The sequence below is a fragment of the Alosa sapidissima genome, chromosome 1 (genome assembly GCF_018492685.1).
Source record: "Alosa sapidissima isolate fAloSap1 chromosome 1, fAloSap1.pri, whole genome shotgun sequence".
Taxonomy (NCBI): domain Eukaryota; kingdom Metazoa; phylum Chordata; class Actinopteri; order Clupeiformes; family Clupeidae; genus Alosa; species Alosa sapidissima.
This window is the reverse complement of record NC_055957.1, coordinates 12325547-12353140: the sequence shown is the minus strand read 5'-3', so window position 1 is coordinate 12353140 and position 27594 is coordinate 12325547. Positions and strand designations below refer to the sequence as shown.

Sequence of the window (27594 nt, the reverse complement as noted above, 5' to 3'; positions counted from 1 at the left end):
ATAAGTGTGGCAAATTCACATGATCATGTCTAATTAGTATCAGTAATTATCTTGTTGGGCCCAGGAATATTAATCTTTCATTCCCCGTAGGGGTGGGCGCTCAGTCACAGCGAGAGGGGGAGAGAGAGCTGCGGTACCGTGCTGTGGAGCGCGCGCTAAATTAGCAACTTCAAATCAGTGCAACAGGGGGAGGGGCAGGGATGAGCTCCAGCAAAACAACACATTAAACATGAAAAGAGAGGGTGAGGGAGAGAGAGAAAGACAGAAAGAAAGAAAGACAGAGAGAGAGAGAGAGACAGAGAGAGGAGGGGAAAAGGGGGGGATTATGGAGAAAGGTTAGTAGAAGCTTCAGAAACAATGGCACTGATGTTTGTATTGGTAAAAGAACACGTCATGTTTTGGAAATGTTTATAAAGTAGACACCTAGATCCAGCTAACATGGATATTATCTGCTGATAAGACTATGATATTGTGTGGGGGGGGGGGGGGGGAAATCAAGTGATAAAATAAACATGATACTTCAAAATCAGCATCATATAAGAACTGAAAAAAATAAAAAAGGAACCATTTAAACAGCTGTAAATAACTGTAAATGACCTTGTATTTGTTATGGAAGTCAGTCATTTGATATTTTTCCTCAGTATGTGTATAATTCCAAGTGTATAGGAAGTGCTTTTTCCGTTGTGCTGAAAACCACACATCTGCATATAGGAATGCCTCCCATCGCAATCACCATCATGAAACATCACATATCACTCATCCCGCTCCTGTCAACGCCCCATCCAATAAAGGCGGCAGTAGCACCATTTTTATCATGAAAATGACACTTCTGAAAGCTATTTCACACATGCATGCAACTGTGAAGACATTCAACATTCAACAATCACAACACAAAGCCAGACAAGCAACAAAAGGTTGCCAGGGGCAAAAAACAAAGAAGCCGTTAATTTTACAATTCACCACAAAAAAAGACTGTGAATCATGTACTGTCAAGCTCATTTACTATTATGAATGCAAAAAACCCCATAATTTTTTTACAAAATCAAAACTTTCACTTTATAATAATACATTCTAGTTTTTGACAATAATTGTTATTGACAAATCAAATAAAGGAATAAAGAATCAGAAAAAAAGATAGCTGTGTCTGACAAATAGCAGTGCACGGCAACTTAACTTGTGTTAAGAATTCTGCAATCATCTCTAATTGTCAAATCTGATGCTAATGATTAATGAATTAAACATGTCTCTGCCAATTAGTCCCTCGAGAACAATTCTGCATAAAGGTTCAGATAATGTAATTACATGGCAGGAGTAATCAGCCCCAAGCACGGAGCAGAGTACTGTACAATCCGAGTCCTGCCTCTTCTATCGATTGGCAGGCCATGCTGAGAGGGACCAGAGCGGCAGGGTTCCCATGCCTGAGTGGGCTAGGGGCTCTAGTGTCGGTGGGGCACAGTGACGCGAGGCAGGCAGGCTGACTGACTGGCAGTACAACGCAGTGTGGCGGAGTCACAGCACACCGCAATGGTGACTTCAGTCCAGTACAAACGAGGGTGACCTTTATAGCCCATTAAAGCCGTGTTACCACGAAACTACCAAGAAATTTGCCAACAAGCACTGACCCATCATGGATCAACTGGTAATTCAACAGGGATGAGTGCTATATCAACAGCCAATGTAAGGAAACCTTGTTCATCAAAATATTTTTTCTTCCACAATGTTCTTGCACATGATATCATATATATGTTGTTGTTGTATATTTTACATAACCAAAAAGTTCATAAATACATCTTTTCAATCATTACATCATTTCAATTTCACTAACTGAAACAAAAACTAAAAGGCTTAAGTGTGACATTGGGGGAAAAACCCCCATAAAAGAGCTCAGGGACAGACTATCAAAGCACCCACAGAGTAAATGACGTAAATCATTGACTTCTAATGGCACTGGCTTCACAAACCTAAACTGTATATAAGCACTCCACATGTTAACATTTCTTGGAATTATATGTATAATGCATATGTGTGAGAGTATAAATATAAATTTGTGAGTATAAATGTATATATATGAGAATATAAATGTATATATGTGAGAATGTAAATGTATATATGTGAAAGAGAGGAGTGCAGTGCTATGATGGGGGTGCTAAGTGGAGGCGATGGATTAGCGAGGACCAGTGTCAGCGTCTCATTCCTCTGGCTGCCACCCCTCCCGTCTAAAGGTTGATGAGCCGTGCCGAGGCCTGACCCTTCTGTGGAGACGCTGCCATTACATACAAGTGGGGGGGATAATGAGGACGGCATGCTAATGTGGCTGAGGCTGGGGCCGCGCGACATCGGCCGCGGACAGACATGCTCAATCTGGTGGCACCCCCTTACCTTGCTCCCTCACAAGGCTCATGTACCACTTTCACACACACTCACAACTTTTTTTCTCTCTCTCTTCAGCTGTGTCATACACACACACACACACACACACACACACACACACACACACACACACACACACACACACACACACACACACACACACACACACACAACGCTGATCCATGATCCGAGATTGATCCTATGTACCATACCTTGTGGATGTCTTTGTGTGTGTGTGTGGTTAGAATGAGTGAGTGAGTGAGTGTGTGTGCGCGTGTGTGTGTATGTGTGTCTTTCTCTGAATCCAATAATAGTGCAAAGTGACAAGACTAGTTTTTTTTTACTTCCATCCATCCAATCATTCTCAATACAACTAATGAAGTATTACTGGTCAATCAACTGTAAAAAAGGCAGGATATCACCCCACGATAGAACACTAGGAAAAAAACAAAGTAATATACCCAATACTCAAACTTGTACTCATACCAGAGAGAAATCACCAGTCTCTAATGCCCCCCACACACACACACACTCACTCTAACCCATCTTCAGCGCGGCGCCTCGGTGAGGTCTCCCCCATCCTGTGTGGACCGCTCTGATTAAAAGTGATGGGGAGGGCCATTAATGCAGGGGCATTATGGATCTGTCGCCGAGTGACACAACTGGATGCGCGCCTGCCGAATGATCATATTTAAAACGGTTCCACTGAGTACTTAGCAGAGGGATTACATCAAGGCTGGTGTAGACAGACTCTTTTACTCACAGACACATGCACTCATTCATTTGCCTCCTTTTTTTTGCCTCCTTCCTTCATCCTTTCTCTCTCTCTCTCTCCCCACTCTTTTTTCTGTCTCTACCAGCAATCATAATGGTCTTTAGGCAGAAGGAGAGTGTGTTGTGGGGGTGAAAGGGGGGGGGGGGGGGAGTGGATGAATTACTGGCATAGGGAAAAGACAGAGCTCGGCGACGGCCGCTGTGAATGAAAAATTACCCCTTTGTTCGCTCTCATCAATTGCATGCCTAATGAAATCAAAATCAGATTGCATAATCAAGTGCGGGCCCTCCATTCAGCGGGCACCCGCTGTGATTCGAAACCTTTTCTCTCTGGAGTGGAAATTAACACAATTTTCCCCTGGCGAGGCTCTCTGATATGGTGAAAAGAGGCCTTGGGGGTGGGGGGGGGGGACTAGAGGGTTGTTGTTGGCAGGGGGGTTGGGGGCCTGAGTATTGTTCATACAAAAGGTCCACTTCTGATTGGTCTCCACTTGCCAATCAATAGCCCATATTACAGAAAGGGCCATGGAACCTAAAACAGCTGATGAACAGGGCTCAGCAGAAACTTTGGCTGAGAGAACATTATGGTGAATAAAAAAAAATGTTATTTAGATATCAACTTAAGTCAATTGACCCAAGGGGCTATGCAAATGACCTAGCCTGGTAAAATCTAAACTCATTCACAAAGTGAATAGAGTCTGATGACTCTCGATTGGGGAACGTTTCCAACACTTGCATCGCAACGGACACTTTGAAATCATTGGTCCAGCCTTACCAATCACATTGATCAGAGATTCCTAACGTTACTTCCTACTTCGACTAAACTTTACAAATTGACAACAAACGGCATCAACAGTCAGGAAACAATGCATGTGGGTCTACCTTTGCTGTAAATACATTTCTGCATTTTTCCAACTGCATTTTTTGACGTTTGCAGTTGTTGCTGCTTCTGATTATCACAATAAGTTTCGGTTTCATCTTCCCCTCTCGTCTCTTGGCCTGACATTTTTCTTGTCTGAGGGAAACGGTTATGATGGTGTTCCAGACTAGATCTCCCTGAAAGAAGATATAGGTGGGCGGGGCCAGGCTACAAATGACCAATGTCAGATTGGAAACTGCAGTAGAGATCATCTTCATTTATATGTTCATTTATTTCTAAGCTCACACTGATTTGGATTTCCATTTCTAACCTCCCCCCCCCACACACACACACACACACACACAACAAAAAAGTGTCAACAGCACCACTGCAGTCTGAACACAGCTCAGACCAAAATTACCTACGTACAGTAACATTTGTAGAATAGACTCAAAAAGAGCCTTTTCTTTAAATTCACCTCCAAGACTAACTATTACCACAGACTGGCCAGGGTAGAGATGAGTGTCCCTCCTCCTGTCCCAACTGCTCTCCACTCCGGTCGGCAACCTCTCCTCTTTGTGAAGGTTAATGATTTGTCAGTGCCAGCACAACTTCCAACCCCTACTCCCCTCGGCAGCAAAGCAGTCCCTAACCTTAACCCCCCATCTCACAACTTCCCTTTCTTTTTGACTAATTAACCCCTTCATACCTGGAGACCTGGCTGGCTTGGATAATGCCCAAAACAGTTTCCCCAAACCAACCCCCCCCCCCCCACCCACCCCTTCTAAAGAACTATAAGTCACTCTAGTGGTGCCTGCTTTGCTTTCTATTCTATAGACACTGCCAATGCCTGCAGGGTCCCAGTGGACAGGGATTGCTGATTTGTATTAATTACTGTTAATTACCCTTAATCCTCCCCCTAAATCCAATTAGTTGCTTCCCCTTGCCTAAGCCCCTAGTGTAACTACTGTGACACAGATACAGGCCAACAATTTCGGTTTCCAGATGCAGGCAGGACCAGGTTGATGCTCACTTACGTCATGCTCACTCTACATATCTTTTAGATTTTAGAAATGTATTATAATAATAATAATATATATAATATATAATAATTATAATAATACAAATAATATTATAAAAGAAATAACATATTTTTGCTATATATATTGCCTCCCTGCTCACAGAATGTGTAGCCCATGATGGTTTGTTCCAGTAGTGTATGTCCCAAACATGCCAATCAGTGATCTGTTATGTTTTTTATTCCTTACTCTTTCTTTGCGTTTGTATTTCCAAGCCTCCCAAAAACCAAAAAGTATCTGCACTAAGTCGTTGTCCAGAAGCTGCTTCGTGGTTGTGAAGGACCTACCAGAGGTGCCGATGCCCAGCTGCAGGGTGCTGCGGTCCTTGGGCAGGCCGTTGGTCTTGGGGCTGGCGGTGGGGGCGACCGTGGCCACAGCACGCGGTGGCCTCTTCCCTGGCACCTTCACTGTGGTCCTCAACAGATCGATCTCCTTCCCATGCACATTCTGCATGTAGTCCTGGAACAATACAAATACAACACAGTCAACTGAGTTGATCATTTCCAGAGAGACACCAAGGGCACAGCCTAGAAAGTCTGCAAAGCCTATAACTTTTTAAGTAAGTAAAAGCTAAATTATTCTCAGCTGTTACTAAATTATTAAAATATTACTAGAGTATTTCAGTGAATGAGAATATCATTTGCAAATGCATCCGGACATCATTTACAGTCACTCAGTAATCTGTGATGTACACCCACCCACACAGCTTAAAGTGCTCAAAACAGCCTCAGTCATCCCTTCACCTGAGCGCTCAGGACCAGCCGAGGCAGGGACAGGCACTAATATTAACACTGGAGGCTGCAACTGGAATCTAAATCTGGCCATTCGGATGTGGACCAGAGTCAGAACAGAGAGAATGGTTGGAGAAAATCGGCAGGATCAGCAGAATAAAAAGGCAGGAGGGAAATCTCGGCCTCTGAAATCTCACACCAACCCCTCTGCCTTCTTTTTTTTTATTACATGCCATAAAGCACTAATTTCTTCACAAGCCTCGCTAATTACCCAGCGAGCGCGCTCATTTCACTTTATTGCTGGAATTAACAGCCAGTTCCAAGCGCAGAAAGCTATTAAGATGTGTGATTAAGCCACATTCAATTAGTTTCTACAAACAATTTAATTGATGTAGCAGAATTAACAGAAGGTGATTGTGTGGATGGCTTGGCTGACTGCGATGCAAAATTAAAAGGGTGTCTCTCCCTCTCGTTCTCTCTCTCTCTCTCTCTCTCTCTCTCACTCTCTCTTGTTCCTTCTCTCCCTGGCCCTCGTTTACTCTGTATCGCTCTGTCTCAGGGGAGATGCAGGTACACAGCCGTTGACAAGCGCTTCCTTCCGCCTCAGTAGTCTCAGCCTATCAGGCTGCTCTGCCCGTGCTCCAGAGGTGTCTGCCATTAACCCACCCCACATCTTTCCGTCAGCAGCAACACGCCTCGCTGTTTACATGAACACATTCAGTGCTCCTCTTTGGCAACAGCAGGGCTGGAAAGCCCATGGGTTGCACTGTAGCTCCCTTCAGCGCCAGGCTGACTGTTCACCCTGCTGTATTAAGACTGCTCATTTGACAAACCTGACAGTGCTGGGGAAGTCTCAAACTAAAATGCCGTTCCAAAAAAGGCCAAGTCCACTTATGTAGTCCATTTCGATGGAGAGGAGCCAATCTGGCTCTTACAAGGTGGATCCCTCCATGTTTGCTGCCATGACGTAAGAATATGTGATGCTATACATCAAGCTGCCTTCCCTGGTGGGAGGAGTAGACGTGAAGCATTCATTAAACTCTGACGGTAACTAATCTGGGAATTGGGTGTGATGGGAAAAGAGCTGGTGATTGCGGGAGGGGACTCCTTGAGTATCGGGACGGTAAAAGGCAAAACCACAAGGGGGATAGAGGGCCTTTTGAGTGTGCCTTTACCATTATCATAACACACATATACACACATATGCACTCAGCCTCCCTGTCAAAGAGAGAGAGAGAGAGAGAGAGAGAGAGAGAGAGAGAGAAAGAGAGTCTATGAGAGAGTGAAGAGTGAGTGCTGGTTAGAGAGAGGGAGAGAGAGAGAGAGAGAGAAAGAAAGAGAGTCTATGAGAGAGTGAAGAGTGAGTGCTGGTTAGAGAGAGGGAGAGAGAGAGAGAGAGAGAGAGAGAGAGAGAGAGAGAGAGAGAGAGAGAGAAAGAGAGTCTTTGAGAGAGTGAAGAGTGAGTGCTGGTTAGAGAGAGAGAGAGAGAGAGAGAGAGAGGACGTGTGGAGGCAGGAGTGGGTTGGAGTCCTGGGAGTATTTAAGAGGTATTAGTGGCTCGGTGGGGTTCTGGCAGAGACGGATGCCCAGTGGCCGCCAGGCTGGGGCACCACGCAGCGAGCAGTTTGGAGGGGACGCGTCCAAGGGGGGGTGTGGGCAGGCGAGGCGAGATGGCCGCCGTGGTGACTGGGTGAAAAGGCCCCGCAGAGGCCCTCGTCGCCATTAACGTGGGCCACAGCGGGTCGCCACGGAAACTCAGAGGCAGCCTCCAGCAACTACCACTCACATATTTCTGTCGGAAACAGCTCTCTTAGCACTGACATAAGTCAGTACTCCTCTGTTCGTAATAGCATTAATGGACTACACAGTGAAAAGCAGATTGTGCTTTAAAGTGGCAAAGTGATTTTAGCCAAGCAGAATAAAAACAATAAAATGGTTTATTAAAAGCCTTTTTAACATCATAGATGCTGCATGGTGTAGTTGATCACAGCAAATAGCAGCAAGTCTGTTTTAAAACCTAGAAACAGATATTCAGCCCATTCATGTATATTACATTAAAATTAAACACATAGACGCATATTCTCATGATTCATATTAATTTGCCCGTGGAGGACTTACATGTAAACTAGGGTGGTAGGTCAGGAGGCCGTTATCACACAGGGTCACGTATTTCTTCTTCCATTCTTTATTCAGGGATTTCCCACTCCTCTTTAAAAGGATTCCCTGGAGAGAGAACGAGACAATGCAGAGAGGGGTCATCAGCACAGACAATCATTTGAAAAATAAATAACATCACCAAGGATGGTTATGGTTGTTGTATTTAGCTGACGCTTTTGTCCAAAGCGACTTACAGAACACACAAAGATAACCAAATAGGGTGCAGGTCTATCACCATCTTCCCTTTATTCACACTCAGAAACTGAAATCCCAGATTTGTGTCATAGATTAATGAAGACAGACACTCATGGAAGACACCATGTACATTTTCCTGTACTTTTTTCGCTATATATCAAAAAGTTACACATGCTGCCTATAATGAGTACTAATGACTAATTGATGGCTGTAAGCACTATGCCTGACTACAAAAGAAACATTAAAAACCTGACAAAACCTGATGTCACTTTAGTCTGCCGTCAGTTTGCAGTTTTATTGCCATTCCGACCATTAACACCATCAGAGTCAGTCAGAGCTCAACCCCCAGGCACCCTGCAGCCAGGCCTGGGGAGGTAGAGGCAGAGGCAGCCTCCCTGAAAGCAAACAGCACCAGGCTGTGGAGGTGAACTTTCGGAGACCCCGGATTAGGGATGTGTGTGATCTGCGCTTTTCAAAGCCCTGCTGGGCTCCAAAAGCCCTCTGTTCCCCTCACCTCTCATCTCCCTACTGCTTGCTGTTTAAGGCCCCCAGGAACTGTGCTGAGTTGTCCTCTTATCTGCCTGTTAAAGTGCGGAGCAAACAATGTAGGGCCCTCGGCTGGAAGCGGCCAAACACAGCAGCTTTGGTAATGGGAGGAAGTCAGGCTGGGGGGTGGGCTTCATTAGGGGATTAGGCAGGGTGGGATTGGGGAGGAGGCGGTGTAGGATTGTGCTTTTCTTGCCACTTGGGTGTGTGTATGTGATGAGGGGGCAGAGAGGGTGGGGGGCTAAAATATTTTCATTGCCTGGCCCATCCTGCAGGGCCTCTAATCCGTATTAACACATCAGGAGCTGACCCAGGCTGACCCCGGCATCAGGCTGCTGGGCCGACAATCAGCCTAATCCGCTCCTGCTTGATCTCAGCCTCAGAACCCCCCATGCCAAAAGCCCATGACTGCAGAGTAAAGGCCAATTATAACATCCGTACTGAGCCACTTGCTAGATGTGCTCTGTCAGGTGCTTTTTTGACTTCAGTGTCAACTAACTCTTTGCTGCCACTGGGCAGTCAGACACACGGAGGCCTAACGCCAGGATGAACATTTCCAGCAACTAATTGCTATACAGATGCTGCAACTCAATGTGCTTGTTGGCCATCTGAGATCATCACATTATTGACCAAGAGAGATGTAATTGCCTGACAGATGATTTTATGGGACTGTGTTGAAACCTCATAACTGCAATGTGATTAGTAATGAAAACACAGACTTTGTATGGCCTATATGACATCTAGCATACATAGAAACATTACAGAACATTGATATATAAATGCCAGTCATTGAACCATTCTTTTGAAATAATCCAGCAATCACACACGTCACATGTTCCTTCATATGTACAGATAATCGTCACATGTATCCAGCAGGAGCAGGAAGCTCTCAGGCTCATTACAGAGCTTTATGCGAGGCATTAGCCTCTAACGTAACCAAGAAAATGACCATCCAGCGCAACAATCCCTTTCCAAATCAAGCGACGTTAATGGCCTATTCACTCCTGATTTGTTTAAATGGGAGTCGTGTTCCTACTCTGACTCTATTGATGTAATGGCGGTATTGAGAAATGGCCTGTCGCAACAAGCTTCTTCACAGTGATGATCACATGTTTCACAAGCAAATCTCTCCCATGCCTTGTGTCCTGTATCGAACAAGGTGCATATCTATGTATGTAATCAGCGCACACGTACCACCACCACCCCCCCTTCCCCCGCCCACTGTACAGCAGAAGGAGGAGAATAAATCAATATTACAAATGCAAAATTAATATGTAAACCATCAGTCACAGCAGTGATGAGATTACTGTGGTTTCGGGCAGTTTCAATTATAATCAGCATACCGCATCCAACTTGTATTCTGACTCTTTAGTGTGTACCATTCGGTTTTATTCTGGCTTGAATTCTAGATGACACTTCACTTGGATTGTCCTCTTTTTTGAAATCTCTAAAAAATCTGTTGACACTCTTAATTTATGGTCAAGGTAAGGTTAAGGTTAAGGGTTGGGCTGATAAAGGTGCTGTTCAGTAACTGTTCAACAACCATTTTACATATTGAACTTAAAGGCCCTACCTTGCACCCGGCGCAAGGTGGTGCAAAGCGCAACTTAAGCTTATTCTTATCTAACACTCAGTCAGCAGCAGATTGCTTTTACTTTTATTAAACCTTGCGCCCAGGAGTGGTCTGGTGCATGATCCAAAAATCGCTATCTTACACCCTCTAAAAATCATTACGCCTCTGACCAAGAAAAACCTGTTCTATAGCGAAAGGCGCATATAAAGCACAGCTGAAGATGCACGAGATGTAAGCAGCAACTCCTCTGCAGGATAAATATCCTAGGATTTTTATTTAATCATTCGAACATTATTGGGGTAAGTGTTGCTTTTTTCAGGATTTCGATGGTAACCTTGTCAATCAATAGTGAAAGTAGTTAACTCTGTAGAAGTGTTTTGTCGTTGACTATGAGACCACGGTGAAGTTAGTTTCACTTTGCCTATGAGTTCAAATAATAGACGAGTACGGAGGCATGAAGGCTATACTCTGCTAGTCACAAACAGGATTTAGTAAAGCATGGTTTAGTGGAATACCTGTTCCATACGGTCTCGCGTGCAAGCAGACTCCTTCAAATGCGACTATCAAACTATCAAAATACCAATGTGCAGTTTGAAGTCACGCTGCTTGCTGTTAAAGGTAATGACGTTGATGGTTTAAAGGATGTTACGCCAAAACACACCCATGACTGATTAAGAAACATAAGAACAACCTTTTTGCGCCAAGCGTCCCATCGTTTGATCACATAATCGCGCCATTAAATTAGTGAATGTGGACTGGCCACAACGTTAATGTCTATACATTTTACGCCTCTGACCATCCGTTTCTGATCGCCAAAAAAGCTCTGCGGGTGGATTATCCAGGTAAAGTGTTACCAGATTCCATTGTGGCGTTACATGAGAGCATTGGGATTTGGGCACATGAACAGTCAACCTCACTGACGTTCCTTTTCAGAGAGTTCCAGAGAGTTCATGCTGTGTCAGTGGTCTGACTGTGGAGCCAGGTCCCAGGTCTTGTACAAACACCCATAAAGCCCTGGAACTCTGACACTCTGCTCAGTGTGAGAGCACACACACACACACACACACACACACACAAACACACAAAACAGATGGAGATTGCCCTCTTCTACCCTAGTCCTGCTTTCCACTGCCTGGCTCTGTGACACTCCAGAAAGAGAAAATAAATAAAGCTGCATCCTGCCACGGTGGCTAAGTGATGGCCTACCCCATTGTGAGAGACAGAGGAGTGGGGAGGAGCCCAGAGGAATTGTGGGGGTGGGGGTGAAGGGGGGTGTATGGTTTTCGGAGGGCTCACAACAAAAGCCCAGTGTGGACAGTCCTCTAGTACCCAAGTGCATTGTTGTCCTTATTTACCATTTTTACAGAGGGGCCTGGGAGGGAGCAGAAGGAGGGGCCCGAGGGGCAGTAGGGTGGTGGGTGAGAGTGTGTAATTACCCCAGTAGGGGGCAATTATGCTCACACTGACACTTTGATCCTCCTGATTGTGCATTTGACTGGCCAGGCAATCGGCTACTTTCCAGACCCACAGCAGCCCCGTGCCTCTGCTCCGCAAACACACCCCTCCAACAAAACAAAACTCAGTGATACCTCAATCAACCACACTGCAATGCAAAAAGCTTTCAGTAGCAAACCACTGAAGTGACCCACACATAGAACAGTTTAGGCTAATTGATAGGTGATAGTGATAGGTGGTGTTTAAACTGTTTGTAGGCCTTCTGGGGGGGAAAAACCATGCTAATAATCCTGTCATCTAACTGTCTTGATTTTAGACTTTATCAGACAGAACATGTGCAAACTAATAAAATAAATTGTGAGTAAGATTACAAATTTAAATTACTATTGACCTGTAATTAACCAGCCTTCAGTGTTATCAAAAGCAATATGTAGGCCAACACACATCACCTTACACACCAAGCCACTATTCACCCGAGTTTGGTGGCCTGATACAGGCATATCCACTAATATACTCACTGGATAATAGCATGTTCACTTTACTTCATTCAGCTCATTTTTCCACTTGAATGTTCTCTCAAATTAATGAAACAACCAATACTATATACAATCAATAATAATAGCAATTACAACAATAATAACAATAAGCCCACCACTCAGCAGAGAAGGGGGGGTTGGACTTTTGTACAACGGCTATTTGAAAACGGCTCCTTCCCCTAACACTACCACTACTACATCTGTAATCAGTACACTCCAAATCAACTTCCTCTCAAAGATTGGCACTTGTAAACTGAAAATAAATAAATAAATAATTGTGACAAATTGTGCCACATTATTATCCCCTCATTCGAGCATTCGAAATTTTATGTGATACAAGTTTACTATTTAACTATATGTAATTATTTTATGTCTTGAGACAAATGACGGCTACAAAAACTCACTGAGAATTAACAAGACAAAAGAGGCACAGACTTTCAATGACAACAGAACAGAATGGCAATTTAATATCTAATCTAAAATATGAAACATATATTAATATTTGGGCCATATTTCATATTGTGGTTTAAGATTCTATAATATTTAAAATGGGATTATATTAATGATGTTTAAATATACATTTAAAAATTGAGTTATCAATGTTGTTGTACTCTGTTGAAATTTAGCAAGCATGTGCAATCTCCTTAAATATGTAAAAAGCAGAAGACTGTAAAATGTTTACTGAACAAAAATACTTTCTAAACAATACTTTTCTAAAAATACTTTGATTTCACGACAATGCATTTGGCTTACTAAAACTGTTCTTTATCTAACCATGTTAATCTAATACAATCTATGATTATGTTCAACAATGTGTGATTACTATAATAACTGATCAAGGAAATTAGCTCACTAAATCAATAATTATCAAATACTGCCATCTAGGGGTTATTGCCAGTAGTGAATGGACGCCTCAGTGTCATGAATACACACTTTGAAAAATGACCACAATTTATCTCATCATGTGAACACAGATTAATGCACCAGATATGTGCTGTAACATACCATGACAATCTTGCATTTGGAAGTAAGTGAGAGCAGGGCATATTGTCAGCATTTTTAGCTTTTCTCTCAATGACTGCGAATGATACAACATCAAAATGTAATACCTAATCTTGAGCACATATTTCATATTAATTGTATTGACATATAATATTTTGTGTTCCTTTACACATTATTCATTGTGTACATGGCTTTATTTGATCTTTTACCCTAAATTAAATTCAACACCATATTGGAACATAAAAAGTGATCAATCACCTTTAAGAAAACAATATGCCAAATAAAGCCTTAAAGTGAAAATAATGACTGTGTCTACATCTAGGACTCATTGGAAGAGGTTTGGTCTGCCAGCATCAAGTAATAATTTTAGTAAAAAATAAATTCCCTCCGGCCTCTCCTGAGGTAGTCTATGTAGTATGGGCCTTTTGCTGTATCTGTATCTGTATCTGTATCACTGAACCCCAGAGGCCTTTGGTGGGCTGTTTGAAATCTGTTCAACACAGACCAGCCGGAAACACTACTAGTCTCATCTGATCATGAATTGTTTGCATGGTTAATGTGATGGAATGCTAAATTGATTGTTTGTTGTCCTCTTTCTTTCCCAAAGTTGTTCTTTCCTGTCTGTACCGGCTGCTTCTCTTCTTTGCCCACATAGGAAGATGTTCAAATGCTGAACCATTTTGCAATAAACCAAATGAAATGACCCTAGTGATGTACCCTAGCAGTTGGGAGAAAATCTGCTAGGGTTTTAAATAGTCAACACATGTGACAGCTTGTCCCCTGCATGGTCACTGTGATTCACTTCAATTACCCGTAATTAAAGCCAAATCACAAGGCTAGTTCAACTTAGGACTGTAGTAAGAGCATAGAATCACATACTAATAACACTTCTAATAATAAAATAGTTCATGCAAATACTCAAAAAAAATGAGAGCTGTGCTAAGGTAAGAAAGATGTTGAGTCATGCGGTTGTCTCACAAAATGCAGATAGATTGCAGATTTGATGTAGATTGCAGTTCGGGATTGTGCTCCCTTGGAGAAATCAAGTGAGTCAACTTACCCACGAGACAATTTACCGCTCTCTCACCTAACATCTGATTGCTAGTCTTAATTGAAAACACAGATCAACACTGGCCTCTGGTGTTCGAGAGGAGCACTGCAACATCCCTGTGCTTCTCTGCACTTTATGGGCTATACATGCAGTCACATGCAGTCAATATGTACCTCACACTTTATGCATCTTCTAGAAGAAAATGACCTAGAGAAAATGACCACTACCAGTGACCACACATGTTATTGTGATATCACAAGTCATACATAATAAGTATGTATGAATAAACTAGAAATGCATGCACTAAGAACAATGACTGACAGCCTCCTTTCCAAAGTTCTAAATGAGAATGGAGTGACTGTGTCAATGCAGTGCGCTGTTACCTCATGCAGGCAAATGCCACTGGTCATCAAACTATACAACTCTTCCAACTACTGCACAATGGTATTTAGTCAGATCACATGACTTAGCAGTATGGGGGTGTACTTACCCTGTGTAATGCAAAGAGATGTGTCAGCACCACTCACCTGTTTGATGGGTATGGCCCTTCCACTGCCTATGCTGTCAGTTTTACTGTCAATGCTCTTTGACTGCTCACTGGCTTTCCGCGACTGCAAGGAAACAAGACAGTCAGTCGGTCATGAGAGCATTCTACTGACACTCAGTGTGGAGAAGGAGGGAAAAGTAGAGGAGAGGAAAAAGATCAATATGAGCAGTGTGTGTGTGTGTTTGTGTGTGTGTGTGTGTGTGTGTGTGTGTGTGTGTGTGTGTGTGTGTGGATGTTAAGCAGCCAGATAGGTGCCAAGAGTGGATGTTGTGGTGAGAAGTAAAAATTCAATGTGTGAAACAACTCATAAAAAAACATAACTAAATAGAAAATCAAAATAAATGAAATAAAATTAAATTAAAAAGTTGATCTTGAGAGGCTTAGAAAGGGACACACAGGCCAAACGACAGCACACAAAGCAGCACACTGACGTGCAGCAAGAACAGGGAGCACAGAGAATACACACCAGGACAGACAAGTAGAACAAAACAGAAAGGAAACGTCCCCAACACATACCCAAACAACAACAAACAAACAAACAAACAAATAAATAGACAAGAGTCATGACTCAACCCTGACCAACTGTGGGACTGTCCCACTTCAACTATTTTTACCTCCCTTCAAAATGGCCATTTTGTATAGGTACCCTGACTTTTAACATCTAGCAACTCATTGATACTCATTTGACAATTTCCATGGAGGGTAAGCATACAAGTTAGAGTTAGGAGAAGAACAAACACAAAGGTTATTAGTATGGTCATTTTTTGCAGGACACCCATGTGACATGTCAGACAGTCCCCTGCAAACAAATACATTGTTAGGAATTCTGGACCTTTCCAAGCAGACATGAGAGAAAAGTTAGGGTCAATGGTTCATCAGGAGCATATCAAATAACTGAGCCAGAAATACAACACATGGAAAAGTGCAGTGCAGGTCCACAGTAGCTGGAAACACACGGTCACCAAGAAGCTGTCCCAAGAAAGAACATCCATTAAAGAGAGGAAAACAACAAACATGTGAAATTGGTTATCACAGACAGAACAGACAAAACCCACAACACCACCCCCACCCCTTCCCACAACAGATACAACCAGACACCCGACATCCACCCACCCAACCCACCTCATCGCTCAACAGTCACACCAACCATACAAGACGACTGGATGGGCTCACTCAGAACAGGATGAAATATGGCCACTCACCCATGGATTGAGATCTGGGCTCAAAAGTAAATTTGCTCTGATATATTTTTCAACATTTTATTATTGTTTTTTTCTATACAGACACCATACAACTCAAGTCACATGTTCACTTTTGAAATATTCAACAGGCTTAGCCAAACATTGCAGTTCCCACAAAAGAAAGATAGGACAATAAAAGGCGCCATGTATTATATATTTCATATAGGTATATAATATACTTTCTATAGAATACAATTATGTAATTAAAATTCCATACAAGATATACAGCAGTCTATGTCAATTTTTTGAATGATATAAAAGTGATTCTGAAACAGTTCATAAATCTTGGACACAAAACCTTTACGGAAATAAACTAAAAATAAATTATTAAAAATAAAAAGTATGACCAAAACAAATAAAGAAACCACAAATAGACACTACATTCTTACAGGTCGGTGCAAACCATGATTGCAAACACTTATCATGAATAATGCCATACCCCTTCCTTTAATTTCTTTAATTTCAACTTCCCTATTCTATTTTTATGAAGGCCTTCATAAAACATCCTGACTTGGCTTTTTATCCTTTCAAGTTTGTTTCTTTTTAACCTGCCATAAAATGCCACAAGGCCAAAAAAATCAACCATAGTTTAAAACGAACGCACAAGTTTGACAAAATTTAGTTTAAATGTTTTAAAAAAGTAATAAAGAAACATGTCCAGTGTATTACTTATGCAGTAGCTTGGTTAGTGGTATGGTTGCATGACTAAAGCAAAAGTTAGCATGAACTGAGCTTCAATGTTGGAGCAGACACTTGTGACAGATTTGTGTATCCACATTGATGGTCAGTTCTGGCCAACCACCATGCAAATTTGAAACTGTCGTAAATGATGGAAACTATGCATTAATGCGGCAATAAAACTATGACAATGCACAGACGTAGCATGGTTATATTTTTTTGGCCTTGCATTTGTCATTAAGTGTTCTTTACATAGGTCACCTTACATTAACTTAGACGCTCAACTTCCCGCCAGAAATTGAGCTGACATCACAGAAAAAGGCAAAAAAGAAAGTTGAAGTCAGTTTAAGAAAAAAAGAAAAGAGTAGAAAACAATGAGTGACAGCGAGCAACTTGGCATGTGTTGTCCTAGAGTCCTCGTGCTTGTTTATGGCAAAGGCAGTGTGATGTAATGTCTTATGTTGGGTCTGTCCTTTTCATGGTCAGAATGTTCCCAGGGGTGTAAAGGTGTGGTTTAGCACAGTGAGAGAGCAGGGGTGGGGTGGGGGTGCGGGGGGGTTCAAGGGGAGGGGAGGGTAATAGGGTGCCAGCATGGGGGTCTAGGGGTGGTGGTGGGATTTAGGGTTTGGGGTGCAAGGGTTCGAGTGATAGTCCAGGAGCTTCGAGCTCACACGCTACCTTAAGTGCAACTGAAGGCTTTGCTTCTGCCGATTCTCAATAAAAACAAACAAACATGGACAGTCTTTGTTGACCACTGAGCAAAATGCCTTTGCAGTATCTGTTTGGTGTTCCCTACTGTCAAAGGGTAACAAAATGGCTGCCTAGTGAAACCCTCACCAGGGCACATGCACATGGGGGAGGGGAGGGGTGGGGTCCAATCACACACACACACACACACCCCCTCCGCCCTCAACTAATGCTTAACTCTGAACTCTTTTTGTGGTGCCACAGGCAGAGGCATTAGCCTCCTTCCCCAACACTGGTGGCCTCCTCCCAATAGGGGGCTCTTTTACTCAGAAGGGGATGGAGAGCCCTTGTTGATGGGAGGCAAGAGGGCAGGATTGACATGAAGTTGAGGAACGAATCTGGGGATATTATACCCTAGAAATCCAGAGTTCTCGCGAGAGCACAATGGAATTGTCTCTGCGAGACACTCTGGCAATAAGCAATGATGCACGTTACTTTTTCCCCACATTCCGGGGAACCAGCTAAACTGATGAAGACAGCGCTGTAACATTGGAGGACAGTACACATTGGTCGTAGTGTTATCCGATTGCGTCGAAGTCCGAAATCATTCAGAGTAAACATGGTCTAGTGTTATCCAATTGCGTGCAGTGAGATTTTTAAATGCATGCTTGTTGCGGCCCCTCGAGTTGGGCCATTACATTGTTCGTGGCCAGACCCTTAATCTTTCTAAATTATCAGGGTCTGGATTTTCCAGGCTAGGGATATTAACCAAAAACAAGAGAGTTTAGCTTAATATTCCTTTTCTTCTACTCACTTTGTTTTTGATATGGACTTAAAAAGACTCCAACACTCCTCCATATGAAGAGGCAGAGATTCATATCAAAAGAAGGAAAAAAGCGACATGAGGGGGTGTTGCCATGGAGGCTAGGTAAAGTGTGACTGGTAGAAGGAACAAAATTGAGAACATCTATGGGTACTGGGACTCAAGTAAAAACAAGAATAGCTCTGGAGACAAGGGGAAGAAATAGGCAAATGGGAGAGCCTAGGGCCATCCGGTATCCTTGGAAGCACTGTTTTAGTATTTTCTTTTCCTATCCTGCTCTGACATCTAGTGGTTGTTGTAGACATAGACAGGGCTTGTGAGCAACAGTACACACGAGGATACAAAATGTTCAATAGTGTGTAGAGAGACTGAATGGTATCTACAGGGTAATACTCGCCTACTTGCTCATGTTAGCAATGCATGCTTTGCATGATCTATTTGTTTAGTGAATGCAAAATATGCTTTATGTGCTATGTGTAGATTTGGAACAAATAATCAGTAATCAAATAAAATAGATCATTTGATCTGCAAGTTGAAAATAAATCACGTGGAGCAACAGTTATTGGTCAGCTTTGCATTGTAATTTGGCATGTAATTCCTGCTGCTTTGCTTTATGTCATAAGCTATGTGTGCTAAAACATTGTGTGGTGTCCAAATTAACTTAAAGAACATTAAGGCCACTCTTACAACAAACTGACTAGTATAAAAAATACCCAGGTATATATGGTTCACATCATAAGCGGTGCATCAGACAAATGGGGTATTGACATTTCTCACAGAAATACAAGTGAGGAACTGGCATAATGACTGCCTGAAGCATATTGGTACTATTTAATTCTGCATATTACTTTTTTTCTTTCAAAATGGCGAAATGTCTACAGTAATTTAAATAAATAAAACTACAACAAAGCAGGTGGGGCTTAGTCTTTTGCTTTTTTGTTAAATTTCCACCAAGGGCGATGCTCAATTTTATTACAATATTATTTTAAATGAAGTTATTTTATTATTCACTCATTCACTCATTCATTCATTTTGTTCTTAAATCTTGAAGTGTCGTTTGTGCTCAGATGAGGCCTGAAGGCCACCCCCCCGCCCCTCCCACCCCTTCCCAACCCACCTCTTCTCCTCTCCTCTCCTCTCTCTCCCTCCCTCCCTCCCTATCCTCTGTCTCTACTCCCTGTCTCCCTCCCTCCCTATCCTCCGTCTCTACTCCCTGTCTCCCTCCGAGCACCACTGTGCTCCCCCAGCCCTCTGGACCCGGCTGTGTCCTCTCAGAAGGTCATGAGCTGAAACTCCCGCTCGGCCTGCCACTCGGGCACCCACACCGGGTAGGTGGCGTGCTTCTGCGGCTCCATCACTCGCACAGGCACGGGGACGGGCACCGGCATGGGCACCTGGGCGGCCTCGTGCCTCTGGTGGTGGTGGTGGTGGTGGTGGTGGTGTTGGTGGTGGACGGGGCTACTCACCACCTACAGGCAGGGAAGGAGGTAGAAGAAGAGGACAGGACAGGAGGAGAGGAGAGGAGAGGAGAGGAGAGGAGAGGAGAGGGGAGGCTAGCACAAGGCAAAGGGACGAGTGGAGAAGAGAGGAGAGCAGCGGATCCGCCTCGGCCTCCGTACCGAGCCGCCAGAACAGTAGAGGGGAAGAGCAGGGAGGAAGGGAGATGTGGGGGGGGGGGGGGGGGGGGGCATGCAATGCGACGCCTGTCCCATAGCAGACACCAGCTAGTGCCAGGGCTAGGCTCCAGATGCATGGAGTGGAGAGGAGAGGGTGCAGAGAGAGCAGGGAAGGGGGGGGTGATGTGCTGGTGGGATAAGGCAGCGCAGGACAGGGGGGTTGGGGGGAGGGGCCTGTGTGCGGTTGTTGGTGCGAGTAGGGGTGGGAGTTTGAAGGGGGGGTGGGGGGGGGGGGGGGGGGGGGGTCGATGGGTGTTCTCACCCGAGCGGGATCAAATGGAAGGGATCAAAGTTTCCCCTTGGCATACCGCTGTCAAATGTGCTTTAGAAACAAAAATAAAAACAACAATAAGAAAAGAAGCGAAAAAACAAAACAAAAAAGATCAACACATAGGACTGAAATTCATGAAGAGTGCAGCCCCTCCGCATCAGGGAGTTCCTTTTATGTTCATCCCCTTGCCTTTCACTTGTTCCATTTAGTTTTGTTTTCCACACTCCATCAGCGTGCATGCGTGCGTGCGTGCGTGCGTGTGTCTACGAGGGAAAGAGATGGGAAGGGGGGCTGAAGTACGGAGCTGGACATTTTGAAACTCTTGAGGAGGAAGGAAAGGAGAGAACAGAAGAGAAGAGGAAGAGGAAGAGAAGGAGGAAGAGGAGACGTAGGAGGAGGAGGAGGAGGAGGAGGGCGGCTTTGGTTAAAGACATAAGAGCTCGGCTGCAGCGCCCCCAGATAGCGGAGGCTGACTGGTGCTGGTTGGCGCAGGAGTGTGGCAAGGCGTGGGCGAGGCGAGACAAGGCGCGGTGGCAGGGGCGTCTGGGGCGGAGGAGGGGTGGGGGGGGGGTGTTCTGTGGCGGTCAATCAGTCAGGGCTCGCGGCCCTTCCCCCAGCGCACACCCCTCCCAGAAAAAACTCTTAGGCCAAGCCCTCTAGTAGTGCGAGTGCGTGTTGCTCTGCATCAGCTGTCGCATACTTACTGTGAAGATGTTGGAGCGGCGCTTGGACTGCTTGCGGATGGGCGTGGGCGTGTTGGAGGCGGCGATGGTCTCGATCCGCATCTCCCGCTGGCCCATGCTAGGCGTGGAGGGCACTGAGGACGAGTAGTCGTTGAAGGCACCCCCACCGTTAGCCGCCTGCACACACGCGCACACACACACACACACACACACACACACACAGAGCAGGAGAGGGAGAGGTGGAGAGAGATGAAGATGTGGGGGAGAGTGAGCGAGAGCAAGAGCGAGAGAGAGAAAGAGAGAGAGAGAGAGAGAGAGAGAGAGAGAGAGAGAGAGAGAGAGAGAGAGAGAGAGAGAGAGAGAGAGAGAGAGAGAGGGAGGGAGGGAGAGAGAGCGAGCAAGCGAGAGAAAACAAGAGAGAGAAAGTTGGAGATGGGTTGGATGAAGCAGAAAGCATATGGTGTTTTCAAAATGAAGGCAAGGGAGAATTTACTGTTACTGCAAGATAAACAGCAACACACAAGGCACAAGATCCGCTCTAAGTACATGAGCGAAGCATTACTACACAAAAACACTCAAGACTGACCATTACTTTACAGAAATTCAAAGCACGCAACATTTACAGTATTTAATGTATATGGATTTTCTAAAAAAAAACAACAACAAAAAAAAAATACACACAACCCCCTGACCTGCCTGGTGTGTGTGTATGCGTGTAGGGGGGGGGGGGGTGAAGGGTGAAGGGGGGGGGGTGAAGGGTGAAGGGGGGGGGCTTACCTGATTGATGTGGACAGATGGACGCAGCGGGGACAGATGAGTGGCTGGGGGAATTAGGGAGGGACTTGCATGGGCCAATGGAGAGCTGCTGTTTTTTCCTCAGGGCCACCACCTTCTGGGCGACTGCAAGTCAGAGGAGGAAAGACACCGCACAGCTGTTACACACACACATATGCACACGCATTTGGACTTAACTCATGCCTTGTCTCATGATGATACTGGCAGAGGCGGACAGAGTACACAGCTTCATTACTTGAGTAAAAGTACAGATACCCTTTGCTAAATTTTACTCAAGTACAAGTACAACAGTCAGATGTCTACTTAAGTAAAAGTACTGAAGTACTTGAGTATCAAGAGTACAAGAGTAGCCTACATTTTCTAAATATTGCATCACCACTGCCACAGTGCTTACATTTATGTTATTACAGAAACGTCCTACATGAAGTTATGAAAAATGTTAATGTTAATACCTTGGAGAATGTAAAAGGAATTGAAAGTAAAATCAAGTCATTTTCATCTTTTTACCATGTTGCCAGATATGGGCAGTATTTCTAATACATGCGTTTAAAACACGTACAAAAAAAAAATACTATTTTGTCGTTTGAGAGGGGAAACAACAAATTGAGGGTTTCCGAGATTTTTATTTTTTTCCTTTTTTTGTAGAAGAAGTATCGGGTACTCACAGTTATGGATAGAAATGTAGTGGAGTAAAGAGTACAATATTTGCCTCTCAAATGTACTTGAGTAAAGTCATGAGTACTCCCCAAAAATAATACTCGAGTAAAGTACAGATCCCTCAAAATTGTACTCAAGTACTGTACTCAAGTAAATGTACTCCGTTACTGTCCGGCTCTGGATACTGGGCTTATGAAAGTACCAATTTATGCAGAACCCCACAGCTCAGTGATTCAGCACAAACCAACTAACCCTAATTCCAAGGTATGGGAATTGCCACAAAAGCTATAATATGATATGATCACAATATTTGGATGAGATGATATTATTACGGTCTCTCACATTTTACAATATGGCAAGTTTTTCTCATATATTATATTACATTTCACACACAGAGAGTCTGTGCAGTAAATTGATCTCAACTCTAACTTCGTTTCCAATGTCCACTGTGGCACAGGAGAAGAGCGAGGTCATCTAATGGACTTCAGGGACCATGTGATCAGTGTGGGCACATGCACCACAATAAAACAAAATAGAAATACATATTGCAATAGAAGGCACTGAATCAATAAAATAGAGCCAGAAACACTGTATTGCAATAGCATGGTACATTTTTTTTCTCTCCAACCTCTTCGAAATGACATTTAAACACACTCCCACACTCGCCACGTCTCTTCGCTGACTTCCCTACTTGAAATGATATGGCATTCAGCAGAATAAATCGCATGAGGTAGAGTAGAGAGCACAGCATGACTAAGCAGTCCGAGTGGCTGATTTGTCATGCAGACAGAGAGAGCAGTCGTTAGCCTCCACAGCCCCTTCACCAGGCTTTGGGTGGGCTGAAGTGACAGCTGAAACATGAGTGAGCTGAGTGACAAAAAGGAGGAAAAGAGGACAGAGAGAGAGAGAGAGAGAGAGAGAGAGAGAGAGAGGGAGAGAGGGAGAGCGATCAAGAGAGAGAGATAAAGAGAGATTGACGGAGACAGACAAAGGGCAAGAAGAGGAGGAGCAATGCAGACATTTATGGCAGCAATGAGATGGCAAAAAAAGTAGAGGAGACTTGCAAAGACTATTGAGCTCATAGGAGTAGGATGGTCTACTGACAGCCACAGAATAAAAAAGCTGTGGATATCGAGAGAAAGAGAGACATGGGAAGAGCCAGAGAGGGATAAAACGAGAAACAAAAGGCAAAGGCGTTGACGGCCCAGAAACAAAAGGCAAAGGCGTTGACGGCCCCTACTCGCTAGAAGAGCGTGAGCTGGTGTGAGATAGTGAATGAGGCGCCAGCACCTCTGCATTATTTAAATGCTGCCTCAGGATGCAATTACTGTGAATCGGATGAAAACTCCAGATGCCATCACAAAACAATGGCACTGAGCACCCCCCCCCCCCCACCCCCCTTCGTCACACTACCAACCCCTACACCCAAGCAGCTCTGAGAAGAGACAAGATGGTCTTTAATAAAAAACTAAAAGGAAGAGGCCTTGGGGTTTTCTAAAGTGACCTTGCATGGGCTTTCTATGTGAACAAGCAAATATGAATTAAAATGGGGCAAGAAGAAGCAACATCCTTATGCCGTGTAGTGCTCAATGGTCCATTCTAGAGGAGATGGAGTGAATGGAATTACGTCACCACCAAGGTTCTCCTGAAAGCATGGCGAGATACAATTGCTGAGATGGCCTTCCATGGGCCAAGGCCGTTTGTGCGCTCACCGTCCTGGAAGACTCGCTCCACGTTGAGGCCGTAAGTGGAGCAGGTCTCGTAGTATGTGGAACGCTTCAGGTCGTTGGAGAGCTTCCGGGCACGAGCATCATCAATGACCCTGGGGTTGGTGGCGCTGATGGCATCTTGAGGAGACAGAATAGCAGCTTATGTGACATTGGCATAGACCATAGGAACAAGCAGATATGAATGACTCAATAAGTTGATCTTCCTCATGGACTCAAAGGTCAATAACAGCCTTGTAATTCATATATATATATATATATATATATATATATATATATATATATATATATATATATATATATATATATATATATAGATAGAGAGAGAGAGAGAGAGAGAGAGAGAGAGAGAGAGAGAGAGAGAGAGAGAGAGAGAGACATTGGATATACAGTAGCTAATTATTTAAATAGAGAAAATACTTATTCTAAGATGTCATTACATTAATTGCTAATTTATTACAACGTTGGTAGAAATAATGCATGGTACACACTGTGGAATATCTACATTTTACAGTTTTGTATCAATGAACTCAATTGAAACATCAGTTATATATTCTGTAGTGAGCTTTGTTGACATGTTGTCATGTGGGGTGTGTGTTTGCATGTCTTACCTTGCGTACCGACCAACACCATGGGCACCTCATTTGTATTCCTGTAGCTAGACAGACGCAGGAAGTAGTTGTAGACTGTCTGGAAACTGATCTCGTCCTCAAGGCTGAAGACAAATACCACAGCATCCACCCAGGCAGCAAACTGTCCAAGACAGGCAGACGGAACATCACCACATCATCACATGGTAAATGCTCTGTGTAATTTACACTGAAGTAGAGCCACTTCTGATATAAAACACTGCTTCACGATATGTGCAAACCTGATCCACTAAGAATGCAAATAATAACAATAATAATATAACACTGTTCATGATTTATATTAAACACAGATATGCAGACCTGCTTCCCTCAGAAAACCCACATTTGTCCTTGCTTCCATGCAAATCAGTAATCAGCAGCCCGTTAAAATTATGTGAAAACAAAGGTATTTCCATTGACCACCAGTGGAGGGCAGTGTAGCTGCAGCACCAGCACTGTGCTTAATTCCAATGCATTCCTACAGAAAGGATCTGAATGAACAGTGCCATCGATCAAGTGAGTTTATTACACTGCGGTGCCTACTCACTCCTAGAGACATTGGAGCAAACCCACAGGCCTTAACTGATGCCGACAACTCACAGCAGATGCCTGTCACAATTTAGGAGTACTAATCTGACTTCTACTTTTTTAACACACACACGGACACACACATACAGACAGAGAGAGAGAGAGAGAGAGAGAGACACACACACACACTAGTCAAGTTTGTGGAGTTGTGATGATGAGAATTCAAGCCCCAGCGTTTTCCCTGAGCCACCTGCGGGGGAGATATGTAATGGAGCCCCTTCATTAAGGAGCCTAATTACCAGGGCCACCAAAGGCACATACAGCTCCCCATTAACTTCCACTGGGGGTGCAGGCCAGTGTACAGACAGCCCACGCCCCACATGATGCATGCTGCACTGGTGCAGCTAAATGTGCCACTTTCATTAGACTGCTACTCCTCGTGAAGACCAGCTATACAGATGGCACACACAGGCTCTCCTTTCCACCTTCGGCACGCATGCACGCACACATGCAGACAAACATGTACACAAGGACTGCAGCATGCCTATCCCCACTACACCTTGATAATGACCTTGTTAATGACTAGTACCAACATGGCTAGACTTATAAGGCTGTTATCTGAGCTTTTTCAAAATCAATTTAATATTTAATTGGGAGAATCAGTGTTTTTGTTGAACTCTCGGTGAGGTACCAATAGTTCAAAAATGACTTTGAAAAATGACTGAACTAGAGAGAGATAAAAAAAAAAAGAAGTCTACCTGTAGCTCTGGAGGTCCTCCTTCATCTCTGATCAGAAGCAGGTAGCTTTGTCCATCCACAACGATCTCCTTTTTAAATCGGCCCCCTGAGAGAAACAGAAAGAGAGGGAGATGAGAAGAGGAGGAGAAGGAGGAGAGGAGTAAAAGAGTGAGGGGAATAATGACAAAGAGGAGCAGAGAGACATATTCTCAGTAAGATCTGAACGTCAAAAGATCTTTAGAATATCCATCAAGGCATCTGGATTAAATGGGTTAGCAAAAGGAAAGCATTTTCAAGATGGCTGAGGCGTCAATGCCTCCTCCCTGCTGCTGAGGTGTGAGCTGGCCTGAGAGAACCAGCTCATTTAATGAATTTAACGAGGAGCCTTTTCTTCAAATCCATCACACTCCATCTATTCCAAACCTTTTTGCCGAACAATCCTCTCCTAGTGACCCTAGCAGCAGTAACAGCACTCAGGCACAAAGCATTCATAACACCATGACAACAGTCGGTAACTGAGGCAACCCCTTCTCTAGTGACCACTGGCCCCTAATGAAGCTGGGCGGATGGCAGACGCTATTTAAATTTAGTATCCTTAAGAGGCCATGACTCAAATCACACCACATAGTAGTCCAAGCATGGACGGGGTGACCTGTGGAATCACTTGTCAGTAGAAAGAATAAAAGCAAGGCAGAAATGGGTTGTAAAAATACGCAACAAGCTCTGCGTCATTTTGATGGGTGGCTCGTGCTTTTTGTCCAGCTGGGCACCCATCCTCTGGGCCTAATATTCTGACTTCCCACTAGTCACCCACTCGCAGCAGGGCATCAGCCAAAGACATGTGCGTGGTGGGAGGAATGCGCTCAGCAGTGACAATCGCCAAAGATATATACCCAAATATATCCTGGAAAGATATAAAGGAGACCATCAGTGCTCACAGCATTGGGTGTTAAGTCCCCGATCACAGAAGAACCACAATTTCTCTGAGTTTTATCTGAATCAGGATTCTTTTTTTTTTGTAATCCCATTGTGAGTGATGTGTCGCCAAAGAGCTCGCTTAGCACTGGTGTGCAGCTCATTAGCCTCCACCACAGAGACGAACAAAACATCTCCCACCGCAATGCAATGAAGTGATAAGCTACATAGTAATCCCAAACAGAATGAAGAGTAAAAACTGCAGAAAAAAGACAGAGAGAGAGAGAGAGACAGAGAGAGAGAGAGAGAGAGAGAGAGAAAGACAGAGAAAGAGAGAAAATCTCATCCCTTTGTTCGTGTCTGCGTTCAAGAAAAGTGTGCTGGCCTCCAGCCTCTTCCCCCATCTTTGTCTCCACTTCCTTGGCCACAGGCTCCAAAAGCACAGCCTGATGAAACCCACAGCCCATTGAGGACAGCTCAAATTAAATAGATTTTTTTTTAACACATCTGAACGGGGACAGACATGGGACATGGGCATCGGAGGGGAGATCAATTTCAGACAGCAGCACTCTCTCATCTCTACGAATGGCAAGAAAAATGAAAGACATCTGCCTCGACTTAATTCTGTATGTGGTGAAAGGAAACGGCAGCTTTTGATGGTATTCTCATGT

General features: G+C 44.0%; 1 protein-coding gene across 1 annotated transcript in view; it reads right to left on the bottom strand.

Annotated features, from left to right (window-relative positions):
- Window positions 1–27594, bottom strand: part of agap3 (ArfGAP with GTPase domain, ankyrin repeat and PH domain 3) — a 130237-nt gene that overhangs the window by 37126 nt on the left and 65517 nt on the right. The window contains 10 exon segments of the mRNA XM_042076974.1: window positions 109–128; window positions 5393–5541; window positions 7932–8036; window positions 14856–14939; window positions 20956–21111; window positions 21712–21727; window positions 21729–21834; window positions 24099–24233; window positions 24725–24866; window positions 26029–26114. Coding sequence (XP_041932908.1) covers window positions 109–128; window positions 5393–5541; window positions 7932–8036; window positions 14856–14939; window positions 20956–21111; window positions 21712–21727; window positions 21729–21834; window positions 24099–24233; window positions 24725–24866; window positions 26029–26114 — 999 coding nt within the window.